Source organism: Anabas testudineus, chromosome 14, assembly GCF_900324465.2.
Source record: "Anabas testudineus chromosome 14, fAnaTes1.2, whole genome shotgun sequence".
NCBI classification, from domain to species: Eukaryota; Metazoa; Chordata; class Actinopteri; order Anabantiformes; family Anabantidae; genus Anabas; species Anabas testudineus.
Window position 1 is genome coordinate 17505793 of NC_046623.1, and position 21761 is coordinate 17527553.

At 41.6% G+C, this 21761-nt stretch overlaps 1 protein-coding gene across 7 annotated transcripts in view; it reads left to right on the forward strand.

Annotated features, from left to right (window-relative positions):
- The window catches only part of rapgef6 (Rap guanine nucleotide exchange factor (GEF) 6), a 106156-nt gene extending 84664 nt beyond the window's left edge, over positions 1–21492 (forward strand). For 5 of the 7 annotated variants that reach the window (XM_026370410.1, XM_026370411.1, XM_026370413.1 and 2 more), the window contains 14 exons: positions 3789–4029; positions 6296–6463; positions 6558–6773; positions 8601–8812; positions 9329–9452; positions 10610–10633; positions 11804–12024; positions 12488–12661; positions 12897–13043; positions 13313–13432; positions 14607–14868; positions 16124–16662; positions 17715–18071; positions 18489–21492. In XM_026370410.1, the coding sequence (XP_026226195.1) occupies positions 3789–4029; positions 6296–6463; positions 6558–6773; positions 8601–8812; positions 9329–9452; positions 10610–10633; positions 11804–12024; positions 12488–12661; positions 12897–13043; positions 13313–13432; positions 14607–14868; positions 16124–16662; positions 17715–18071; positions 18489–18511 (2828 nt within the window). In that variant the 3' untranslated portion in view covers positions 18512–21492. The remainder of the gene's footprint in view (positions 1–3788; positions 4030–6295; positions 6464–6557; positions 6774–8600; positions 8813–9328; positions 9453–10609; positions 10634–11803; positions 12025–12487; positions 12662–12896; positions 13044–13312; positions 13433–14606; positions 14869–16123; positions 16663–17714; positions 18072–18488) is intronic. The other 2 variants (XM_026370412.1, XM_026370409.1) reach the window with 1 other exon arrangement.
- The last annotated feature ends 269 nt before the right edge of the window (positions 21493–21761 follow it).

A 21761-nucleotide genomic window follows, 5' to 3' on the forward strand; every position in this document is an offset into this window, starting at 1 on the left:
ATAAAATGTGATCTGATCTCAACTATCAATAAATAAAATACTTACTTACTCAAAATGTAAAAACAAAATCTAATTTGTGGAAGTACTTTGAGGCACGACCAACGTTCATTACACTCATTGGCAGCTGTTCATAAACTTCATGGCCTCAGCCATCACTGAGCATGTCGGGTGTCTCAAGTCAGACAGTTCAGCTCTTCTCCTCTGACGTTGTTTGTCACACTTGACTTGAGACCTCTGCATCACTGAGCAGTGAAAGCCACTTGTAGAGGTAAAGACTCTGAGAGATGAACAGACAACCTGTCACCCTCGAACATAATCACAGCTATGTGAGAGGTGCAGTGTCTCGAACACAAAGTCGCCATCTTTTGTCTTTTATCTTTGTCTCTCCTTGAAATACAAGCAAACACCTCAAAACACTTCTCGCTTGCAATGACAAAGAAACACTTTCACCCACTCATAGTAGGCAACAGGAGGTTTCTAGTAGTACACACACACACACACACACACACACACACACACACACACACACACACACACACAGGAACTTTCCTTTTGAAGTGTCACAGACCTGTTAAAGGATTGTGTCCATCTGACAAGAATTAACCTCCTGCACTGCTGGACGTATTTATACTTTTCAGACAGTTTTCTGAGCCCTTAATTATTTAAACCAACATGGAGCACTCCCTGTAGATTAAGTGTGTGTGTGTGTGTGTGTAAAGTGGGAATGAAAGATTTAAAGAAGGGGGAACAAGAAAGTGGAAAGGTGAAAGAGAGAAACGGTGAATATATTTCTGATTTATTCCACCAGCCATTTGTCAATGGGTTACACACACTCAGACAGATGCATACACACACCTGCACCTACATCCTTAGTTTATAGACCTATACATCACACGTGGTTGTGTTGCACTAGCCAGGCCTCATTATTCATCCACCAATAGATCAAGTTTCCTTTAGTCCTCTGGCCTTCCTTTAGATTTAACTGTAGAGGCTCAAGCTAAACCCCTTTTTTCCAGATGCTCTGTAAAACATTAAAGTTCCACCTGTACATTAACATTAGCATCAGGATCAAAACAATAAAGTGCACAAATGTCATCTTCCCATCGGCTGTAATGAGGATTATAAACAACATGGCTACTGATGTTTGTTCATTTAATCAAATTATCGATTTAGATTGATTGAACTTTTTTAAGTTTCTTGGAGAAGAGGGTTTCCTTCTCAGTGAGTGAGGTTTATCTGGTTTAAATAAAGTTTGAAAACTGTTGAGAGAAAATAAAGACCATTAGTATTATGCAATTGATTAATTTACATAGGTTTTAGTTAATCTTCTGCAGACTAATGAGTGCAGCTCTGAATCCACTGTGCTCTCTGTCCTTTCGTGTCTCTCCAGCTGTGATTTCTAACAGATGTTCTAGTACCACCATGATGACTCATACTCCCTCTGGTTCCCCATGAACAGATTAAGACTACACTAGATACTTCACTGGTCTCCTTTTTCTCCTCTGTCGTAATGTTTCCAACCACAGTGTCTATTTGTACTTCTCTCACACTCTCTCACATCCAGTGTTTTCTCTCTCTCCTCTCTGCTTACCAAGCTCTGGGACTGTACTGTAAGTATAACTATCCTCAGTGCCCTTGTTTGAATGTGCTTCAGTAACTGTTCCTCCCAAACATGTTTTTTCCACACATCATGAACTGCAGGCTCTGAGTTTCAGTCTTGTATATAAGTTTTTTCTCTTTCTAAGGTTACCTTAGGGTTGAAGTAATCATGTTTAGCATTTTCACTTAAGTTAAGGTGTAGTTTATTTCTCGGTTTAACAAAGTGAGAAGAATAAACTCTGCTGCGTTCACGTTAAAAAGATTTGTCACCTTAAGGCTCTAAGGTGTAATTAATGTAAAGTTTATATTTCAGACAGAACGTGTTAATAAATTCAATTCATTGTTGGTTTTGTGGTAAATGATGATAGTAAAACATAACCTCACACTAATAATCACTAATCCCTGAAAGCAGCCACAGGTTAGTTGTGTAAAATGTTACGTAATCTCACGTTAAGGCTTAAAGAAGCTTAGGCAGGTCTTCAGGACGCGTTCTGCTTTAATCTTCTTGGGCTTTTTGAGTTAATTTATCAGAGCCGTGGTGTTTAACCCACAGCCACTTTGCCCCACTGTCCTGTGAACACGCCGAGCCGTCGTGCCCTGTCCTTCTCTGTGCTGGATGCTTTCATGTGTGATTTATGTCTTCCGACTTCACGATGGAGCGACTGGGAAAAGCTCTGGAGGAGGAGGGGCGTGAAGGAAGTGTGGAGCCTCTGTCTGTGCTGTGTGTGCTAAAAAACCCAAGAAGATTCTTTTTTCTTCTAGTGTGGAAACCCTCTTTGGCTTCAGACCATAAATCAATTCTGTGGTGTTGATGAAAATGAATGATACCTCATTAAACATGGTAATTGATTGGATGTTTGGCTCGGTGAACAGCGATCGTCCTCCTGTGCGTGGGTCAGGCCGCAGCTCGACCAGAGGATTAAACATGATTAGGCCCCCCCTCCCTGGATTTGATAGCCGGCTATTTAGCCGAGAGCTTCCCACACTCTAATCACAAATCACTGCTAATGAGACACAAAGCATTTAGCTTCCACTCAACCTGCCCTCACTACCCCGCTGTGCTACTGCAGCAGCATGGAAAACAAGGATGGAAAGTTGAACTCTCACAGCTTTAACGCAGTCTTCATGTTTCAGTGATCATTTGATCATTTCTCATATTAGGTGCATTTGAAATCAGCAAGTTCACGTCCATAAACAGGTCATTCATCACCAAGAAAGGCCTCAAAACATCAATATGAACCAGCGCAAAAACATCCCCAGGCTTTCAAATCAAGCCTTAAGTTGATGAGACTAAAAATAGATGATACATGATGTAAAGCTTGATCAAGAAATCCATTTAATGGAAACAGACATTGATCGGTTCCCATAACGTGCTGCTGCCGCTGTGATGATGATAATAAAGGCACCTGAGCATGTCATTTAAAAACAAACACAGACGACTAAACCCCCCAGAGTTGTGGACAGATCAGAGATCCATGTTAATAAAGGTGAAGGTGATGACTCTTTGTCTGCTTTAGAGGGAAGCAGCAGTGTTTTCTCTATCGCCTCCTTCCATTTTCTGTACACACTCAGAAGAAGTGTTGCAGCTGTGTGACAGCTTCATCTGGTCTGTCTGACCCCCCCCCCCCCCACTTGTCACTGTGCCGCGTTCATAACTCATTGTTTTAAAGCTCTTTGGCTGCCTGTAGCTAATGGGCCGTACCGTCTTCCTTACTCAATCGCAGAGATCTTTAATGCACTGTTTCACTCAGGGGGAACGTTTCCATTATTTAACACACATCGAACCTGTTGCATTTGCTACAGCATCAGCTGCTCCAGGAACATGTTTAGTCACCACTAAGATTCAAGCTTCTTATTTCATCTTCTCGTTATTGATTATTAATAAATTACTCATTGTGATAATGCAGTTTTATTGTTTTTATTAATTATTCATTTTTTGCTGTTGTAGCTTTTTAAATTGCATATTACATGATCCACTTCACTGAATAGTCTCAGGAATAAATGATTCTTTAATTAAATGGAGAAAATGCATTTTAAATTCATATTTTTCTGATGATCTCTGGGTATGTCGCAGTCTGACTTCTGTGATGTTCCCCGTAGCCTTATTGGCCTCTTATAGTAACTATTAAGTCATCCAGCTCTAATTAGTGACTCACAGCTTTCCTCTTTTCTATCTCGTTCTCTCTCAGACATCCCAGACCAGGTGATTCGGGTGTTCAAGGCCGACCAGCAGAGCTGCTACATCATCATCAGTAAGGACACTACGGCCAAGGATGTGGTTGCCCACACTGTCAATGAGTTCGGCCTCCTTGCGGCACCTGAGACCTACTCTCTGTGTGAGGTATCGGTTAGCCCAGAGGGAGTCATAAAGCAGCGCCGCCTGCCCGACCAGCTCTCCAAGCTGGCCGACCGGATTCAGCTCAACGGCAGGTAAGAAGAATTACATCGCTGTCGAATGTCATATTTGGTCCAACACCTAAATTTGGCAGCCATGAATGTTTCTGTCTTTGCAATTTAATGTACACAAAGCAATAAGCATGACTTTAATAAAACACTGGTAATGGATCAAGGCGTGGGTTTGTACTTACATGAGTGTAGTGGGAGAAACAGTGGGAACCTCGGACAGAACACAGCTGGAATTTGAGAATTTCTGCAGAACTGTGTTGTTAAAGGTTTTAGTGACTAAAGCGAACTCAAAGCCTGCAGTGCTTTAAACCCCGAGACATGGAAGCTTTTTCTTCCTTTTCTTTTTAAAACTATTTTTGGTTCAGATTACACAAGACAACACAGGGCTCTGTATTGTACACAACCACTGTGTGCTTTGTTCTCCAAATAGATTCCTAACCTTTCAGTGTACAAGAATGTTCACAGTACCACATTTTATCCAAACAACCTCTAACACAGCTTAGTTTGAGTTTAGCTCTACTAAAACTGTTGATGTACAGTACACTACATACTGTATATACTGATGCTCTAGTAGTACTTCTCAATCCTGTTTTTGGGAAAGCAGCATAGTGATGTTTATTCACTTGGTGTAAATTATTTTCTGAGGCTCAAGTGAAAATCGGAGCTCAGTAGTGAGATTCAGATCCATTGTTAAGTGAAGTGCATCAGTTGCAGTTTATCCTATTAAATAAAAGCACCAACTACAGTTTATACCATGCATGTAATGCTGCTTTACTGCTGCAGTGGTGTTAAAATCCTAAAGGGTGGATCTGGATTTCATGACGTCTGCTTTAAAACGGCTTCTTCATCCCTGTTTTCACAGTTTTCTCCCTGTCTCCTCATCTCTTCTTGGTTCGTCACCAACTAGGTTAACATGAATATTTCATCCTCTGTCGGGGGCGGTGGCCTCAGCAGACATCATAGCATGTCTAGAATAATTCATAGACTCACTCACTTGCACACACGGGATAGATATAGATACAGTCTCCTCCGTATACACAGTCATTCATCTACACTGGCTTAAGAAAGTAATCAGACCCTTTTGCTTTTTTCAAACCTACATGCAATAACTCATGACAAATTTAGAAATCAAAAGCAAACATCCCCTATTTCATACAGTTTTAGCCCCTTTGCTGTGGTCTAGAACCTTTACACATTTACACATACATGCACTGTCAGCAGTAAGTGTACACTGCATCGATAGCAGTAGTTGTATTTATCCACAGCAGTAGACAGATATATCTCTGCTTTGCGTCTCTCCCTGTATCTCACCTCCTCCATCTCTCCCTCTCTGCAGCTGATGACTGACAGAAGGTCTTACAGGGGACAGGCCAAGCAAATAGCAAGTCTTCTCCTCACTGCCAAAACACATAGATGCAGCTCAGGGATTTAAAGCTCCATACATACAGTACACCCACAACCCACTGATAACTATTTACAATGACTTGGCTCCAATGCTACTCAACACCACTTTGTCTAGCATTAATTTGATTTCTTCTTCTTTCCTGTGTCCTCATCTCCACTTTTCTCAGATTGTCTTCTCTCCTCTGCTGTAATTTAGTTTTATCTCCTCTTATCTCTTCTCCTTTCCTCTGGTCTGCTCTTGACTCTTCTTCTCTCCTTTCATCTGGTCTCCTTTCCTCCCTCTATCCTACATCCTCACCTCTTCTCCTGGTTTGCTGTTCTTGTTTTATCTCGTTCAGCCTCTACCTTTAACTGTGTAGATTCTTAAGTCCTAAAATATCTTAAATCTTGAAAACAGCCCTTTCAGTTCTGCTTTTGAGCTCTTTTTCAATGTGAAATATGTAATGTGCTTTATTTTACATCTAAATTCAGCCTGACATCTCCTCGTTTAAGGTGTTCCTCTATTCAGCTCTTCTGGCAGAGTAACAGGAGTAATTTATATTCAAATGCATGCCAACACTTTGCCCCCTGACTGCAGGTCTTTATTGCTCTAAGGTGCTGTGTTCCTAGATGACCACATTACAGCTTCATTAGAGTGGAAATGAGGGGGTAGAGGTTTTAGATTTCCAAACAGAGTTGAAGGCCATAACAAGGAAAGAGAGATGACCTGCTGCTGGATGCTTTCCCAGAAAACAGTTGGAGATCACACTCTAAGAGACGTTTAATCCCCTCCGATCTTCCTGGTTTTAGATATTACATTAGATGCTCATGAAATGTTTTACACTCGTGAAAATGGCAGAAATTTACAGTAATTTCTGAACACTCATTCATTTGATTGCCTCTGTAGGTACTACCTGAAGAACAACATGGAGACGGAGACGCTGTGTTCAGACGTGGACGCTCAGGACCTCCTCAGAGAGAGTCAGATCTCTCTGCTGCAGCTCAGCACCATGGAAGTTGCTGCTCAGCTCTCCATGAGAGACTTCGAGCTTTTCAGGAACATTGAGTCCACAGAGTATGTAGTGTTTAACATTTTAATAGATCAAAAACGTTTGAACATCACGGGATCCAAAATGACTACTGAAAAACATCTTTGCCGTTGCTCATAGGTACGTGGACGACTTGTTTAAACTAGACACCTCAATGGAAAGTGGTCATCTGAAACAGTTTGAGGAGGTGATCAACCAGGAGACCTTCTGGGTCGCCACAGAGATCCTGAAGGAGCCGAATGCCCTAAAGAGGATGAAGACCATCAAACACTTCATCAAGATTGCCCTGCACTGCAGAGAGTGCAAGAACTTCAACTCCATGTTTGCCATTATCAGGTGGGTCTAGGAGTGTGTAGTACAGTAACGAATCAACACGTTGGCACCACGTTCCCCTCCCCAAATCCTCAGGAGAATCAGCCACTGACACTGCCTCTTCCAAACTACACAGACGCTGCATGTGCACACAGTAATAGTCCCATAGTAGCAGTTACACTTACTGTTTGTTGCTCTTGTTTCCCTCTGGTCTCTGTGGTTCAGCTCTAGACGGCTGTTTCACTGAGGCTCTATGTAAATGTGGCCCCGTTAGAGGAGGTAAAACCCACATGAGGGGAAGCAAGTTGGTGCTGGTTGTGTGTTTTAGGGGTGAACGTGCAGATGTGATTGTGTTTGAACCAAACAACATGTTATGTTATGTCCATACAAATAAATTCTGCTAAAACAATCCAGTTTGCAGCATTAGAAGTAGAAAAAGGTAATATTTACATTTACATTTTAAATATTACCCCATGAATAAGTAAATACTGTATAAAAATGTACATGTTTTTGTGTCTGCACAGGCTGCGTTCATCTGTGTTTGTATGTGAGAGTGTTTTTAATAATATATATTTCTGTATATGGAAAGAAATACTCATATCTCATCCCATTACACGCTGAAACAACTAGCCGCTGGGCTCCTCTATTACCTCAAATCCAGGTAAAAACACTGCAGCTACCTTGGGGCATTTGCAGTATCAGTTTTAATTGGCCCCTGTAGATCTGGGGCCTAAGGCAGTTGCCCACTTTGCGGATTTGACAATCCTCTTTTCTCTGTATTTATTTACTCTTAAAACATCCTAAATTTCATTTTTATAAACTAGCAGCTTTAGTCTTTGGCAGATTTCTATGTCCTTTCTATGTTTTGTTATTGCTCTTTAAAAAAAACAGAACAAAAAAAATTAAAACAAGCAAATAACAAATATATAATAGTAGTAGTAGTAGTATAATAAATTAAACTACAGTACAGTAAGCTACAGTATTTTTGGCTTCACATACAATACAGTAGCATCATCACTATTAGACTTTTTTAATGGGATCTGGACAACTCATACTTGCAATGTTGTCCTTTTCCCTAGAGTAATTAACCTAAAGCACATCATACTCTTGTTTAGATACGTTGGTGTTTTATGTTGTAGTGTGCTCTTTTAATTTGAATGTGTAAATAATCCAAGAGAAGATTTCCTGCTCTTTGTATCTGCAAACCCATGCAAATACAGTTCTACAACAATTACAGCTGTCTGGAATGTAATACAGTAGATTTTTATTAGGGACGTGATTCTGCACTAGAACCTTCTCTTCATTTGTTTAATTAATGTAGTAAGGTTTCGCTCTGTCCACTGTGTCTGGACTCACCGTTCAGCAGTCTGGTGATCGTCTGTAAAAGGCACTTCAAGGCAGGAAGTGTCTGACCTCCACGTCCCTTTACACTTCTCCTCACAGCAGGATGTCCTCACGCATATGGCTCTCGATGCACAATCCACCTGGTGATGGTGGCGTGTGTGTGTGTGTGTGTGTATAAAAGATAGAGTAACATGTAGGGTTTCCTTATATTTAGCAGACGCCACAGTCTTGATTAGTTTATAATAAGTGTAATTTATGCAATATATGCCACATTATATGAGATTACATGGTTTTAGAAAAAAGAGATGTTACACACAGAGAGATGTGGAACGAATGAACAAGAGACAGAAGGTGGAAAGAAAATGGACGAAGAGAGAAGGAATGAATCCTGCTCTTGAAAATGGAGATGGTTACCTCCAGAACTAGTAATTGTGCAGTCATCATTTCTTCCTCAGTTCTTCCCACCATAACTTATCTATCTGTGCACCTCTTTTTTCGCCCCCACAGCGGCCTGAACTTGGCACCGGTGGCTCGGCTGCGGAGCTCCTGGGAGAAACTGCCCAGTAAATACGAGAAGCTCTTTGTGGACCTGCAGGACCTCTTTGACCCGTCCAGGAACATGGCGAAGTACCGTAACGTCCTGAGCAGCCAGAGTATGCAGCCACCCATCATCCCACTGTTCCCAGTGGTCAAGAAGGACCTCACCTTCCTACATGAAGGTAGAGAGATTTACATCATGTCCTTTTGTGTCTGAACCTTGTCTTTGCTGAAGGCCGACATGTCATTCTGTTCAGTCTGTTGTTCGTTACTTCCTCTGTGTTGTAAAGAAGGTCAACTTGAGGCTCACTTAGGTTTACTTCTGCTGAAGACTTCCCATCATGCCTGTATATCATCCTATTTCACTGAGTCAGGTTGAAACTACCAAAACGAACTTCTGTGTGAAGGTTTTGTCTTTAATAGCTATTTATAGACAAGTTTCCTTAATTGTGCAAGCTGCAAAAAACTCAAGTGACCGAGCATGACACAGTTTGAAAGACAGACACCACTTTGATCTCTTGGAGGAATGACAAGAAACAAACCAGAACAGGGAGAAATGTTGCTTTGAAGATTTGTCATAACAGTGTCTTTGCAGATTACATCTAACAAATGACCCAAAATAGGAATTATCTCTCTGTTGACAGTTTACTTCAGACTTACTGTGTCTGCGTGTTTCTGCCTGTGTTTGTTCCTCCCAGGCAATGACTCCAGCGTAGACGGTCTTGTGAACTTTGAGAAGCTGAGGATGATCGCCAAGGAGATCAGACACGTAGTGAGAATGACCTCGGCCAACATGGACCCTGCCCTCATGTTCAGACAGAGGTTAGTTGTTCTCAGTGCAGCTTTTGGAGCCAGTTAAAGATCATTTTAATCCTCTGGTTATAAGATTTAATCTTCATGTGATCATACATTCAAATTAAAAATCTATGTGTTGCTTTGAGCCAGTTCATTTACAGTTTTCCTTACACATAAGGACTTAATCAGTAGTATTACTAAAGTGTCACACCCAGAAACCCCCTCAAAGAAGGAGCTTTTAAGAAAGTGTTTTGTTTATGGAAACATGCAAGTGAATTTTGTGGCTCTCATCATCACATGATATAATAAATACTAAACTTGTGTAGTGTGACACTCTGATGTGTTTGCTGTCAACAGATAACTCAAATAATAGTGGCTTGTTGTAGGTTCTGGTCTCCAGAAGTGAAACCAAATCTTCTTTATTATGTGTGTAGCTTTGAAACTTGATCTTCCTGTTTCTCATCAGTCGAGCTGAAGCAAAACTGGAATTTCTCAGAAAGAGGCATGAATGCAGAAGATGTAGCACGGCAGATTGCAGATTTTAGAAAAGATACTTTTACTACAGAAAACAACAAATGTGGGCAAAAAGGGAACCACTGCACCATACCTCCACCAACTAGTCTGATCCTTCACCAGCAGGATCAGGAACACACTCAGGGTCTGGCTCAGTCAATTCCCATTCACTTCCTGTCCGGTTCATAGCTCTGGACGTTTTGATTGCATTCCTCAGATATAGGAATGTAACAACACGAGACATGGATCAGCTGGAAGTGAGGCTTAATTGATGCCAACCGCAGTGTGTAGTTTGTTTCACTCCGTTTGTGTGTTTATCATAGTCCTTCACTGCTGCAGTGCATGACTGCAGCTGCAGACACTCCCTTCATATTTCAAGCTCCAGATGTCAGGAGATACTTTCACATAATTAAAAATCTATTTAACATTTTATAAGATGATAGTTTTCAAAAAATAGCAACAGCTTTGTTGTTGGGTATTACACAGTAGCCGTAACACTCACTCTTCAGGTTTAAATGGGGAGATGTCTTTTGTCCAATGTCCTCACATCTACAGTCATTTCCTGTTTGTTTGTGGTGGCATGACCTCTACATAGTCTTGTCTTCTCCTTGCCCCTGACCCTTGAACTTGTCTTTAAGTCACACTTCAATCTTCACGCCTCTTGCTTGCAGGAAGAAGAGGTGGAAGAGTTTAGGGTAAGTTTGTCCTGGTACCGGTTTCATCCCGTTTAAGTCTGGACCAGCAGATATTCAATCCAGCCTGCATCCCTCCCACCATAAACTCTGCATGTTTCCCCTTTACCATATCTGAGTGTACGTGTGCGTCTGCCTGTGCTGCCATTAACCCTTTCATTTGCAGTGCCCATTCTCCTGAACCATACTGAAACCAATCATTGACCCATTAATTGTTTTGCTCTTCATAACATTGTATGTTTGAGTCATATAGTAGCTTAAAATAATAGCTTGTTTTTACCAACATGGTCAAATGAATTATCAGTCATCCAAATATAACTATAAACATTAAGAAAAAAGTCAAGTCAAGCAAGCTGCAACAGGGCAGCATGTGACAGCACAAGACAACAACCATTAGTAAAACATATAAAGCAAAAGAGCAAATATCACATCGAGGCCCCTTTAGCACCTACTCTAAATCTCTTCATCTCAAAACATGATCTTCATTAGCAGCTTGAGTTGTATAATTCATCGTAGATGGTCAAATATCCATATTTTTAATTTTTTTATACTTTGTACGCGACGTCTTGTCCGATTTGACTTTAAAGTAGAAGCTAAACTTTCTTTCTCGATCTTGGAAGTAGAAGTTTAGAAAGTGAATATCCCACACCATCGTGAAAACCCCTAGACGCCTTTTTTTTTTCACCCACTCTTTCCAGCGTTGACAGGTTCTATTTGACTCTGGTTTGGTTTTCATATCTGCATCCTGGCATAATATTACCCATATCGAATCTTGTGCATCTTTTGTTTCCTAACCCTTTTTGCCTCCATCTGACAGAATGTTCTGCTGTTCTGTGATAGCATGGCACATCGGCAAGAGCTGCCTCCCTCCCAGTTTGCATGGTCCTGTTTTTAAAATGCTATGCTCCAAAGACAGATTTACAGATTGTATAGTAGAAGAGGTATTTGGTAAGAAAATCTTTAAAAAGATGATTTACTGATTGTTGTTTATTGTTCTTTCTTTTCCTCTTTCGATCTGTTTTCACTTTCTGTTGTATCCTCATCTCTCATTTCCTCTCCTCATCTATCAACTCTTGGCTAAATCACACTGTCCAACTTCAAAACACTTTCTTCCATCTGTCCTCATACTCTGCCTTCCATTTCTTTCTTTCCCTCTTCTTCTTCTGTCATTAGGTCTTTGAGCCAGGGCAGCACTAACTCCAACATGCTGGACGTGCAGGGCGGCGCCCATAAGAAGCGAGTACGTCGCAGTTCACTTCTCAATGCGAAGAAGTTGTACGAGGATGCACAGATGGCAAGAAAGGTGAAGCAATACCTGTCCAACCTGACAGTGGAGACAGACGAGGAGAAGCACCAGATCATGTCCCTGCAGTGTGAGCCGTCCTACAGCACCTGTAAGTAGAGAGCAGAGAGCACAGACTCTTCTGTTAATATATTCTTCTTTATCTAGAATCTTCCTCAATGCACATATAGATAGATAGATATTAGTTTATATCAGTTTGGTTTTGTTAAAAGGCTTTGAGGGATGTATCAACTGTAGTTAATGTAATACTCTGAAAAATATAAATTCAAAACACACAAGTGAAAACACAGCATGCTTCACACTGTATGTCGTATTATTGGCTTGCACTGCCACCTAGTGTACAGTACGCTGCTAAAAATAACTGGAGGAGATTGATCAGAAGACAGATACCACAGATACTCTCTTCTGAAAAATAAAGCTTACAACTGATGGGATTTCATCTTAAAACAGTATTTTCAACAGTTTATTTAAAAATTATAATTACTGAAACATATTAATTTTACTGACTTCCAAGCTTTAGGTTAATACATTGTTTTTTCTTACTGTGGTTGCAGTGTCGAAGAACTTAAGTGAGAGACGATCCACCAAGTCGGACATGTCCCCGGTGTCTCTGCGCTCAGCTCTGCCATCTGGAAAAACGCAAAACAGGGTGTCACAAGTCCTTCAGGTCCAGGTCCCACTGAACCCACTAAGAAAGAAGAGCACTGCCAAGGACATAGACACACCGAGTGAGTACACATTTAAATCAACATTTAAATGATCATGATGTGTGATTTAAACAGATTACTGTCTTCAAATCAAATTAAAAATGACAACTAAAGACAAACGAGCCAGTAAGAAACACTGAATACAAAGCCTGTTAAAAGCTAAATGTCAGGCTGCACTATATATAGTTAATGTGCAAAATAGAAAGAAATGTGTATCGCAGACTCTCACATATCATGTTCTTCTCTCCAACCCCAGACAGCAATTCCCCCCAGGTGGTGAAGAAACCTCCAGTGAACTCATCAGAGGAGTGGAGCGCCAAGAGACCATCTGATGACACAGTCTCCACCATCTCCTCTCTTCACTCCAGTCCCACGGTGTCGCCACAGGGCTCTCCACGCAAAGGTCTGCAACAGAAACTGTGCTGTTCGCCTTTATGTTTATATCAAAGGAAGCCTGGGTTAACATGGGTGAAGACTTCGCAGCAGAGCTCTGATACACTAATAATACACCGCTGAGAATCTTACTCAGAAACCATGTCTGGCATAAATACTCAGAATGCAAAGGCTGGAAGTCAGATTTATTTGAAAACAGAATTTCACACAGCATCTCTTGATTAAATTATATTAAATTCAATTCAATTAAAGGCTTTAACTTCAACTTCTCTCTTTCAGTGGGAGGTGTGGCCAAGTCCCAAAACTCCAGTCAGATGAATCTGTCGGGATCTTCATCATCCCTGACCAGTGACGCCAGCACAAAGGCCGGCACTGTCAGCCTACGCAGCTACGGCATAGGTGGGGCGCTCCTCCACAAGAGGATCCTACTCATGACCAGACAGCACAGCCGAGAGAGTAGCAGGGACAGAGAGAATCAAACGGAGGTGGAGGAGAAGAGAAGGGAAGTGGGAAAGGAGGAGGAGACAGAGTCGGGTCAGAGAGGGAGGTCCAGGCAGCAGAACAACCAGGGTGCACAGAGAGATGCAGGGCTAATGCTTATGAGAGAAAGAGCAGGAAGTCCTGGGGTGCATCCCGGGTCCCCTCCCAGACTATCAGGATCTAGTGATGTGACCACATCACAGAGACCCAGACCCCCAGAGTCCCCCATCAGGAACAGACTGATGTCACCGCTCAGAATGTTCAGGGAAAGGAGTCGGTCCAGGGAGAGGCCGAGGGGAGTCAGGCCACATTTGAATGAGGGGGAGGGAAGGGGTGAGGTTGCGTCCTCCCCACCTCAAGGTGAGAGACAAGGACAGGAAAGACAGGAAGCCAGGTCAGTCAGCCCCAACCCCTTCCTGTGGCTCTGCAGGGACAGGCACACCAGGAGAAGGACTGTGTGACAGGGGTCATTGAACGATCCAGTTACTGAGTAAAAACTGTTGTTTGAAGGAAGGTGGAAGTTTTTCAGAGAGACCAGAGACATTTATTGAAAATAAATTATAGGAAATATCTTGTTAAGTGATGGTGAGACTAGTTAGAGTTACTAGACAGTGGACATTCACAGTGGACATGAAGATGTAGAGCTGATAACAAAATAATTTACTGTTCTGTATAATTCAGTGAATATTTGTGTTTTAATGCCTTTAAAAATATAATTGTATATTTACCTTAACTTTTTAAGGATATAAATTTAAATAAGTATAAAACTTTTTGAATGTGTATCGTTCATATTCATTTAGTCACTGTTGATTTGTTTATGGAGGTTTTGTAGTGACCTTCAGTTTTTTTTACACAGTTCAGTCTTTGTACATGTTTAATGATCAGAGACATAATGTTTATATTAAGTTTTATGACTTCATGTCGGTTATTTTGACATATTTCTATTGAAAGATATAGAAACTTCATGTTGTATTCTCAATTAAATATAGACTTGTTATAAAAAGTAGGATTTTCTTCTCTATTATCATCTGTATTTTATTGAATCTTCAACTGTAAATGTGTAAAATGCTCATCTTCGCCCTCTTCTGTCCAGGTTACGCCCTCCTGCCAGCCGGTAAAGCGGACAACCTGTCGGACTCGAGCCACAGCGAGATCTCCTCCCGCTCCAGTATCTGTTCAGTGGACTCTGTGCCGGCCCACGGGTCTGACGAGCGGAGTAATAGCATCAACAGGACCTGTGCCAGCGCTGCTCCTGTTGCTACTACAGCGACGACTACAACATCTGCTGCAGTTGTTGAGAGCACGGCAGCAACACATGCACATTCAAATGCTGACTACAGCCAACCAAGCACAAGGTAATTAACTTGATTATCAGATCTGCCTGGGTGAATCATTTATTTATTTGGTGCAGTCTATATGTTTCTTTGAGGTCAGTGACTTGACTCAGGTGAGATCTACACATGTGGAGCATGATTGTGAGCTTGTAGTAATGATAATATGCAGTTTTTAAGGCTCAGCATGAGCTAAAATGCACCACACATACCTTGATCCCTCCTCTGTTTCTTCTCCCAGTTGATTTTAATTAAATCTTTTCCTCATTAAAATTCAGACAACAGGAAGTCGTAAACGCTCCAGGTTTTATTAGCGTCCCACATTTACAGCTCCTCTTTCCTCCTTTTCTTCATTAACAACATATCGGTTTTCACACAGACAGCTTTTTAATCGGACCGAGTAAACAACACGCCTTTTTTATTGTGTGCTGTTTGTTTATTGTTCCTCCATGATGTGGCCATTCTGCCTCATAAAGAGGAGACTATAAAACATCGCTGGACACAGTTATATCTGCTTCTCTCATATTATATCACCTCGCAGCCTTGTAGTATAACTCGGACCAGTTTTATAAAACATGGCTCCATTTCACTGAGTGGCTTGTTTGTCCAGTAAAATCATGTCATCGAATCAAGATGATGGTTTAAGAACAACAGCGAAGGAGAAAAAGAACTTGTAAAAAGTTTTTGGTTGTTGTCGCATGTAGTGATTTATCACGCTGGGAAAAGTTTGGTTTGTTTTTTTGTAAAGAGCAAGTGTACAGATGAGGAATAATATTCACTGTAACAGGATGAACAACAACAAACATTAGAGAAATGGACTCGCTAACCCGTCTGGACACAACCAATTACTCATGGCGGTTGAAAGTCAGAGATTGTGCAGGGACAACATGGATCATCTGCGTAGCACCGAACTTTATGCTGCTTTCATTCATCTTTGTTATTGTGCGACTCTCTGACCCGAACATCCTCCAGTCAACAGCTTTTCATAGTTATTGATGCTCCTGTTTTGCCCTCTTCCACTTCGTCACTTCATGTCAGTACAGCTTCAGTCCACCTTCACCTCCACTCAACAGTTTCAAAAACTTCATCCCATAATCTTTCCTTTATAGTCTTTTGCTGGGTGCATGTTCCTTAACTCTACTTTTCCTCAGTGCTTTTACATGAACAAGTGAATCCTGATTTTAATTCTTTTCCATGTTTTTAAACCTGTAGATGTTTCAAGAAGCAGCACAGCTCGTTTTCACGTTTTAACTGTATCACTGTCTTTTATCTGCACTAGTTCTTCATCGTTAGCGCGAGGATATGCAGCACGAGCCTCCACCTTCACCTCCTCCATCTCCACGGAGGAACTGACCCCGGACCACACCTCTCTTGACTCGGTGGCCGACAGCGGCCGTGGCAGCTGGACGTCCTGTTCCTCCAACTCCCATGATTCCTTCCAGAGCCTCCACGCTTCCTCTTGCCGGCCCTGGGACCACGGCATCCACGGGAACCTGCTTTCTCTCCCACACCTGGCCGGCTTCAAGCCCGTTCATCTGGCTGGACCGATAGCAGAAGTCGAGGCCGTCCGTCACACGTGTGTGAATGAGGGCACTGCCAAGCAACGCTCCAGAGAATCCAGCTCGGAGCTGTCCAGTCAGTCGCGGCAGAGCTGGGCGTCCTCCAGCTCGCTGTCAGACACCTATGAGGGAAATTACGGGACGATAAAACGGCGAAACACCTCGGAGCACCCCTACTCTCCATCCAACGAGGAAGGAGGGCAAAGCACAGACCCCGTCTACAAAACGGTGACATCAAGCACAGAGAAGGGCCTGATAGGTGAGGGGTCAGGTTGCAAGTTGGATTCCCTGTAATGTGACAGTGTTTGAGGGAAACTCTGTAGATACTTGTGTGAGGGGGTGTGTAGTGTCTAGACTTTTACAGAAGAACATATACTTCCTCATTTGTTAGCATCATGCAGTGAGACATCAGCTTTTGCTTCTTTGATACGAATATGAATATGGCTACATACTTCGTATCAGACCTACATACATTAATTGAGGTCTGCTGTTGGTGAATTGTGCTCCAGTAATCAGCTTCAAATGCTGCACTCTGTCTTGTGGTTAGTTCTCAGGCTGAGATTCCAAATAGGTTTAATTCATGCTGTTTGCTCCCAGTGTAGGAGTCGTGGAGCATTGTCACCAGCCACAGTGTAAATGTACCTCTCATAACATCTGCTGTGATAAAGTGTAGGACCTTTTTTGTTTTTGTTCTGGACAGTTTGGAACCTTAGAGTTGGAGGAGAATTATTTTAAGACATAAACAATTAGGCTATGGTGCTAAAGAAATTGAATTGATACAAACTTTGAAAATCGATTAATCGTCAAATTCGAACTCCCGGATTCTCAGATTTGAAAGTTTGCTCCGTTTTCAATCTCCTGTAGATGTAACATCTTTATGTCTTTGGTCAAACCGAACCAGCACCTTCTCCTGATCAGTTTCTATCTTTCTGATAAAAGATAGAAAACTCTCTTTCTGATTCTGAGAATCAAACGATTAATCGATTCGTCTGGTGAATAACTGGCAGATTCATGACTTGCAGCTCTAGTTGTGTCTGTTTCGCTGCAGCCATCGCTCCATCCTCTTCTTTGTATATTTGTCTTTTAATTTTAACACATTTTGGTTCATGTGTAGTTGTTGTGTATTATATTAGTGAAACATCATCCTTAATTTAATTTTTTCATTATTTCGTTTGGTTTCTCCCCCCCTCCCACCAAAACTTCACACCTGTATTTCTATCAACTTCTTCACCCCCCCATCACTCCTCATCCCTCACTCCCCTCCTCCTTTGCTCCATCCCTCCCTTTCGTTTGATCCACACTTCCATCCAGTGTATTGTGTCACCTCCCCCGCCAAGGATGAGCGTTACCGTGCTCCCCCTCCCACCCCTCCAGGCTACCAAGGTCTGGCTCTGGGGGATCTCGGCCTCGCAGATGGAGTAGTAGGTGGTCCAGGGGGTCTTCTTCCTAGACCTCCTCACCTCAAACCTCCAGACTACAGCGTGGCCCTGCAGAGGAGCAAACTCCTACAGAGTCCCACAGCAGCCAGCAGCTTGGCTGAGGCCCGGAGGCTGGCGAGTATCCATCAGCTCCACAACCAAGAGGCCCGAACAGCCGACTCCAGACAGGGCCACTCCAGACCGGCCAGCGTCTGCGTCCCGCCACAGGAGCTGGCTGAGAGTGAGGATGGTATGTCACCAAAGCAAGCTAAACGTCATGGCTTTGCTCTTGAACAGCATTTGAAAGAGTTTACCCACTGTGTAAAAATGAAATCTAGTTGATAGGGTTCTTTACATGAACACGAGCAGTTTTTCTCTGTATTTGTTCTTATATTGGTCAAAAAACAAAACAGGGCATCACTGGGTTTTATTATTATTATTATTATTTTATTATTATAACTTGAATCTAGTGCTCTAAAAAAAACTTAGTAGATATAAAGAAGTCTTGAAGTCTTGTTTCCTTTTCACATTTTAATGGAGGCTGACTGTGATACGGGTTTTAAACTGTATTCACTGTGGTCTCAGCTTGGTGAACCCTGTATAAACGCTGGTTTAATGCTTTCATTTGCGGACTTCCTGTCAAACACTTCACTTTTCTCTTTTGCAGATGAACAAGTGTCGGCGGTGTAGAGATGCTCACACACACTCACACACATTCTCACACGATGATCAGGCTTGGGACTAATCTAGCAGCCTGTCGTCTCTACGTGTCAGAGCACATCCTCCCGTCCTGGCCTTCAGAGCCGTGTATCACCACGTACCATAATGCCCCTCTGGACCGGAGCAGTGGGCCTCGTGACCTCGCTCCACCTCCCAGGATTTGTACCATCACCCGTTTTTAAACCTATGTCACAAAACAACGAAGACGAGAAAGATTTTAGATACTTTTTAAAAACTCCAGAAGTAGAAGGCGGCGGTGTGATGGATCACGTCAAACAGACTTCACAAACGGACAAAGGTGAAGAAGTTATGAGTGACGTAACGAAGCCTCATGAGGAGAAGTCGGCCTCCGTAGAAACAGACCTCCACGTACCTCCAGTTCTCGCTCCAGGCTCTGTTGTCTAAACTTGTTTCACGTTGCTTTTTACCGCTTTTATATGTTGTGCAGTGATTTTCTTTTTTGTCTTCATTTGCATCTCGGAGCTTGGCAAAGTTTTTTTGTGAGAATTGTGAGGAGCAGACAAAGGGATAGAAAGTCGTATTGTTATTAGCTCTCGGGGTTGATTTCTCTTTAGTTTTACTGTTTGAAGTTTTCTTCAAAATGAATGTAGGTGAATAAGAGACAAGAAAAAACGTTTTTGTTTTTGTTTTTTAAATTAGGGGTTTTTAATCGACCTCTACTAAACCCGGGCACTGATGGTGTAAATTTACATAAAAACATCAGTTCAAATGCACAAAAAAACACAACAAAACCCTTTTTGTTATCCAGTGTGTACTGTACACTTACGACTGTATTTGAGGTCGGAGCCCCCCGATGTATTTTTGAAGAAGTTCAGAATTGAAATCCTGAACCAACAGAGAACGCGTCTGTTTGTGTTTAGCACTTATTAAACTCCTCTGAGCTTTACAGAAAAAGACGAGCAGCCTCTCTCAGGCAGTTTAGTGTCTTCGTGTCGCTCCCTCCACCACGCAGCCACATCTCTTATTGCTCCGTCAGCCTGATGTGAGGTACTTTAGCGGCATGCTGTCTCTCCTGGATGTTCTGTATAAAAACTGTATTATAACTAGTTTTTAATGAGCTGAAGAACAAATGCCTTGCTGCTTCCTGTAGAGTAAAACATGTTGGTATTTTATTGCAGCAGCTATAATAAAACAGTAAATTAGTACTGTGTGGCCCACAACATGCATGCATATACACTCACACCAAGGTGTTGACTGGTGTGCTTAAAGACAAACGACAGTGTTTACACCGCTGCTTTTGTTTACAGTGTTTATTAGACTAGGTGAATTACAAGCTGAAATGTTGAAGAATAATGCTCCAGGTGTGTTTGACCTTGTAAATTAGTTTATAATGCAGCTGCGCTCGCACCTGTCCCTCTCTCACCTCGGCTTTTGCTTCTTATTTAAAAAAAACAAACCAAACAAACGACAGAGCAAATGAACAGATGATGTATTTTAACGCCCGGCTCGAATCTCCATTCGATGTTTGTAGTACATTTTGTAGAATATTTAAAGGATGTGCTTGAAAATAGTTTATTTGTATTGAATCAGAAGCAAATTTGTACATTCTGAGTTTGTCTGTAGGGCGGCGGCGGGGGTGTAACTGGAATCAGACGTTCTTCTCCTTCTGCTGTCCGTCTCACGCTCTGATGCTTTTCCTTTTTTATTTTGTTTTTCTGTAATTTTTTGCCACACAAAGACTTGAAATGATTAATGCTAATATATACATGGCATATATATGGATTTATACATATATATTTTGTTGTTTCTTTGCCATAAATTAATGTTAACTGATCATGTAAAGATGAGAGAGAGTCTCTTCTACAAAGGCTATTTTTGAATATTTTGTTATAACAAATAATCAGTGAGTCTGTAAAGAAAGTTTCTTAGTTCTTGTTCCTGTTTTTATGTTTGTTTGTTTTTTTTTCCTCACACTGTTGTTGGTGCCATTTCTGATCTATTAGTGTAATTGCTGCTGTGTGTTTTGGGACGTGTGTGTGTGTGTGTGTGTGTGTGTTGTGGAATTATATTTGCAAAGTTGGGATCAACAAAGCATTTTAAAAAGCTGTTTTCATTCAGTGTGGGAGTAGAGGCTCCGAAGTCATTCCCAATTAAAGCCCTTCTTCGCTTCGACTGTTCTCACCTGCAGAAAGGTGAGCCCCCTGTGGGTCTCTCACCGCCGGTTTCATGGCACAAAGCGACTTCATTCAAACTCACACTGGATGAGTGAAATTAGTTTTTGGATGCTATCATATCTCTGCCTGCTTGAACTGAACGTGTGCAGCGGAGCCTTTCTGATGCCGCCTCCTTAAACCTTCCTCATCACTGTCCTCTGGTGGATTTCACACATCGTGAGTATCCACTGTGAACCCCACCTCGTTTTTTTATCTTTACAGTATAAACTTTAAAACAGACTGAGAGTCAGAAACTGACGATTCCTTTTTTCTTTTTTCTTTTTTTGCACAACTGTATTCCTCAGATGTTTAATCACAAATCAGTATTAACAAAACATTCACGATTAAAAAATCACCAGGCAACGTTTTCTTTCCCCTCAAATTATTGTTCAGGATTTTTTAGACACTCATGCGTGGATCTTTTTCTTTTTTTGTTCTTTCTAGCGAAGGATTTTTTTCGTCACTCCATCTTTAAATTGTTTTTGGGCTAAACTTCATCCACTCTTCATACAGTCGCTATGTTTCCATACTGTGTCAGTGTTTTCAATGACATCAAGTAGAGAAGGCGGATTCTATCTCCTTCACAGCTCGATGGAAACGTATCTCCTGTCTGGTTGTACTTTAGCCTGTGTCCTGCTACGTTACCTGGAATTCAATGAGAGAGATGTGAATGTGTTTATGTGGACAGATTTTGGCATTACAGTGGAAATGCACAACAATAAGCTTCGATGTGGTGAGTGTGCTGCACAATCTGTATAAAAAGGTATTAACTCAGTCCGTGGCTTAAAGTTTGCTTTCGTCTCACTTCTCATAGCTGTTGTAACTTATGTCTTTTAGAAAGACAACATGATTTTGCTCATTCGCTTTTTATGTATTTTTTACGAGTGATTGTAAATAGTTGTTATATTTTTGTTTAAAAGAATGTTTAAAAAGGAAAAATACCTTTTATTTCTTCAAGTCTACTGATATGAATTTGGACAATGAATAAACTGTTAAGCAGAAATAAAATGAAGTGTCTTTTATTTTATTTTATTTTATTGTATCAG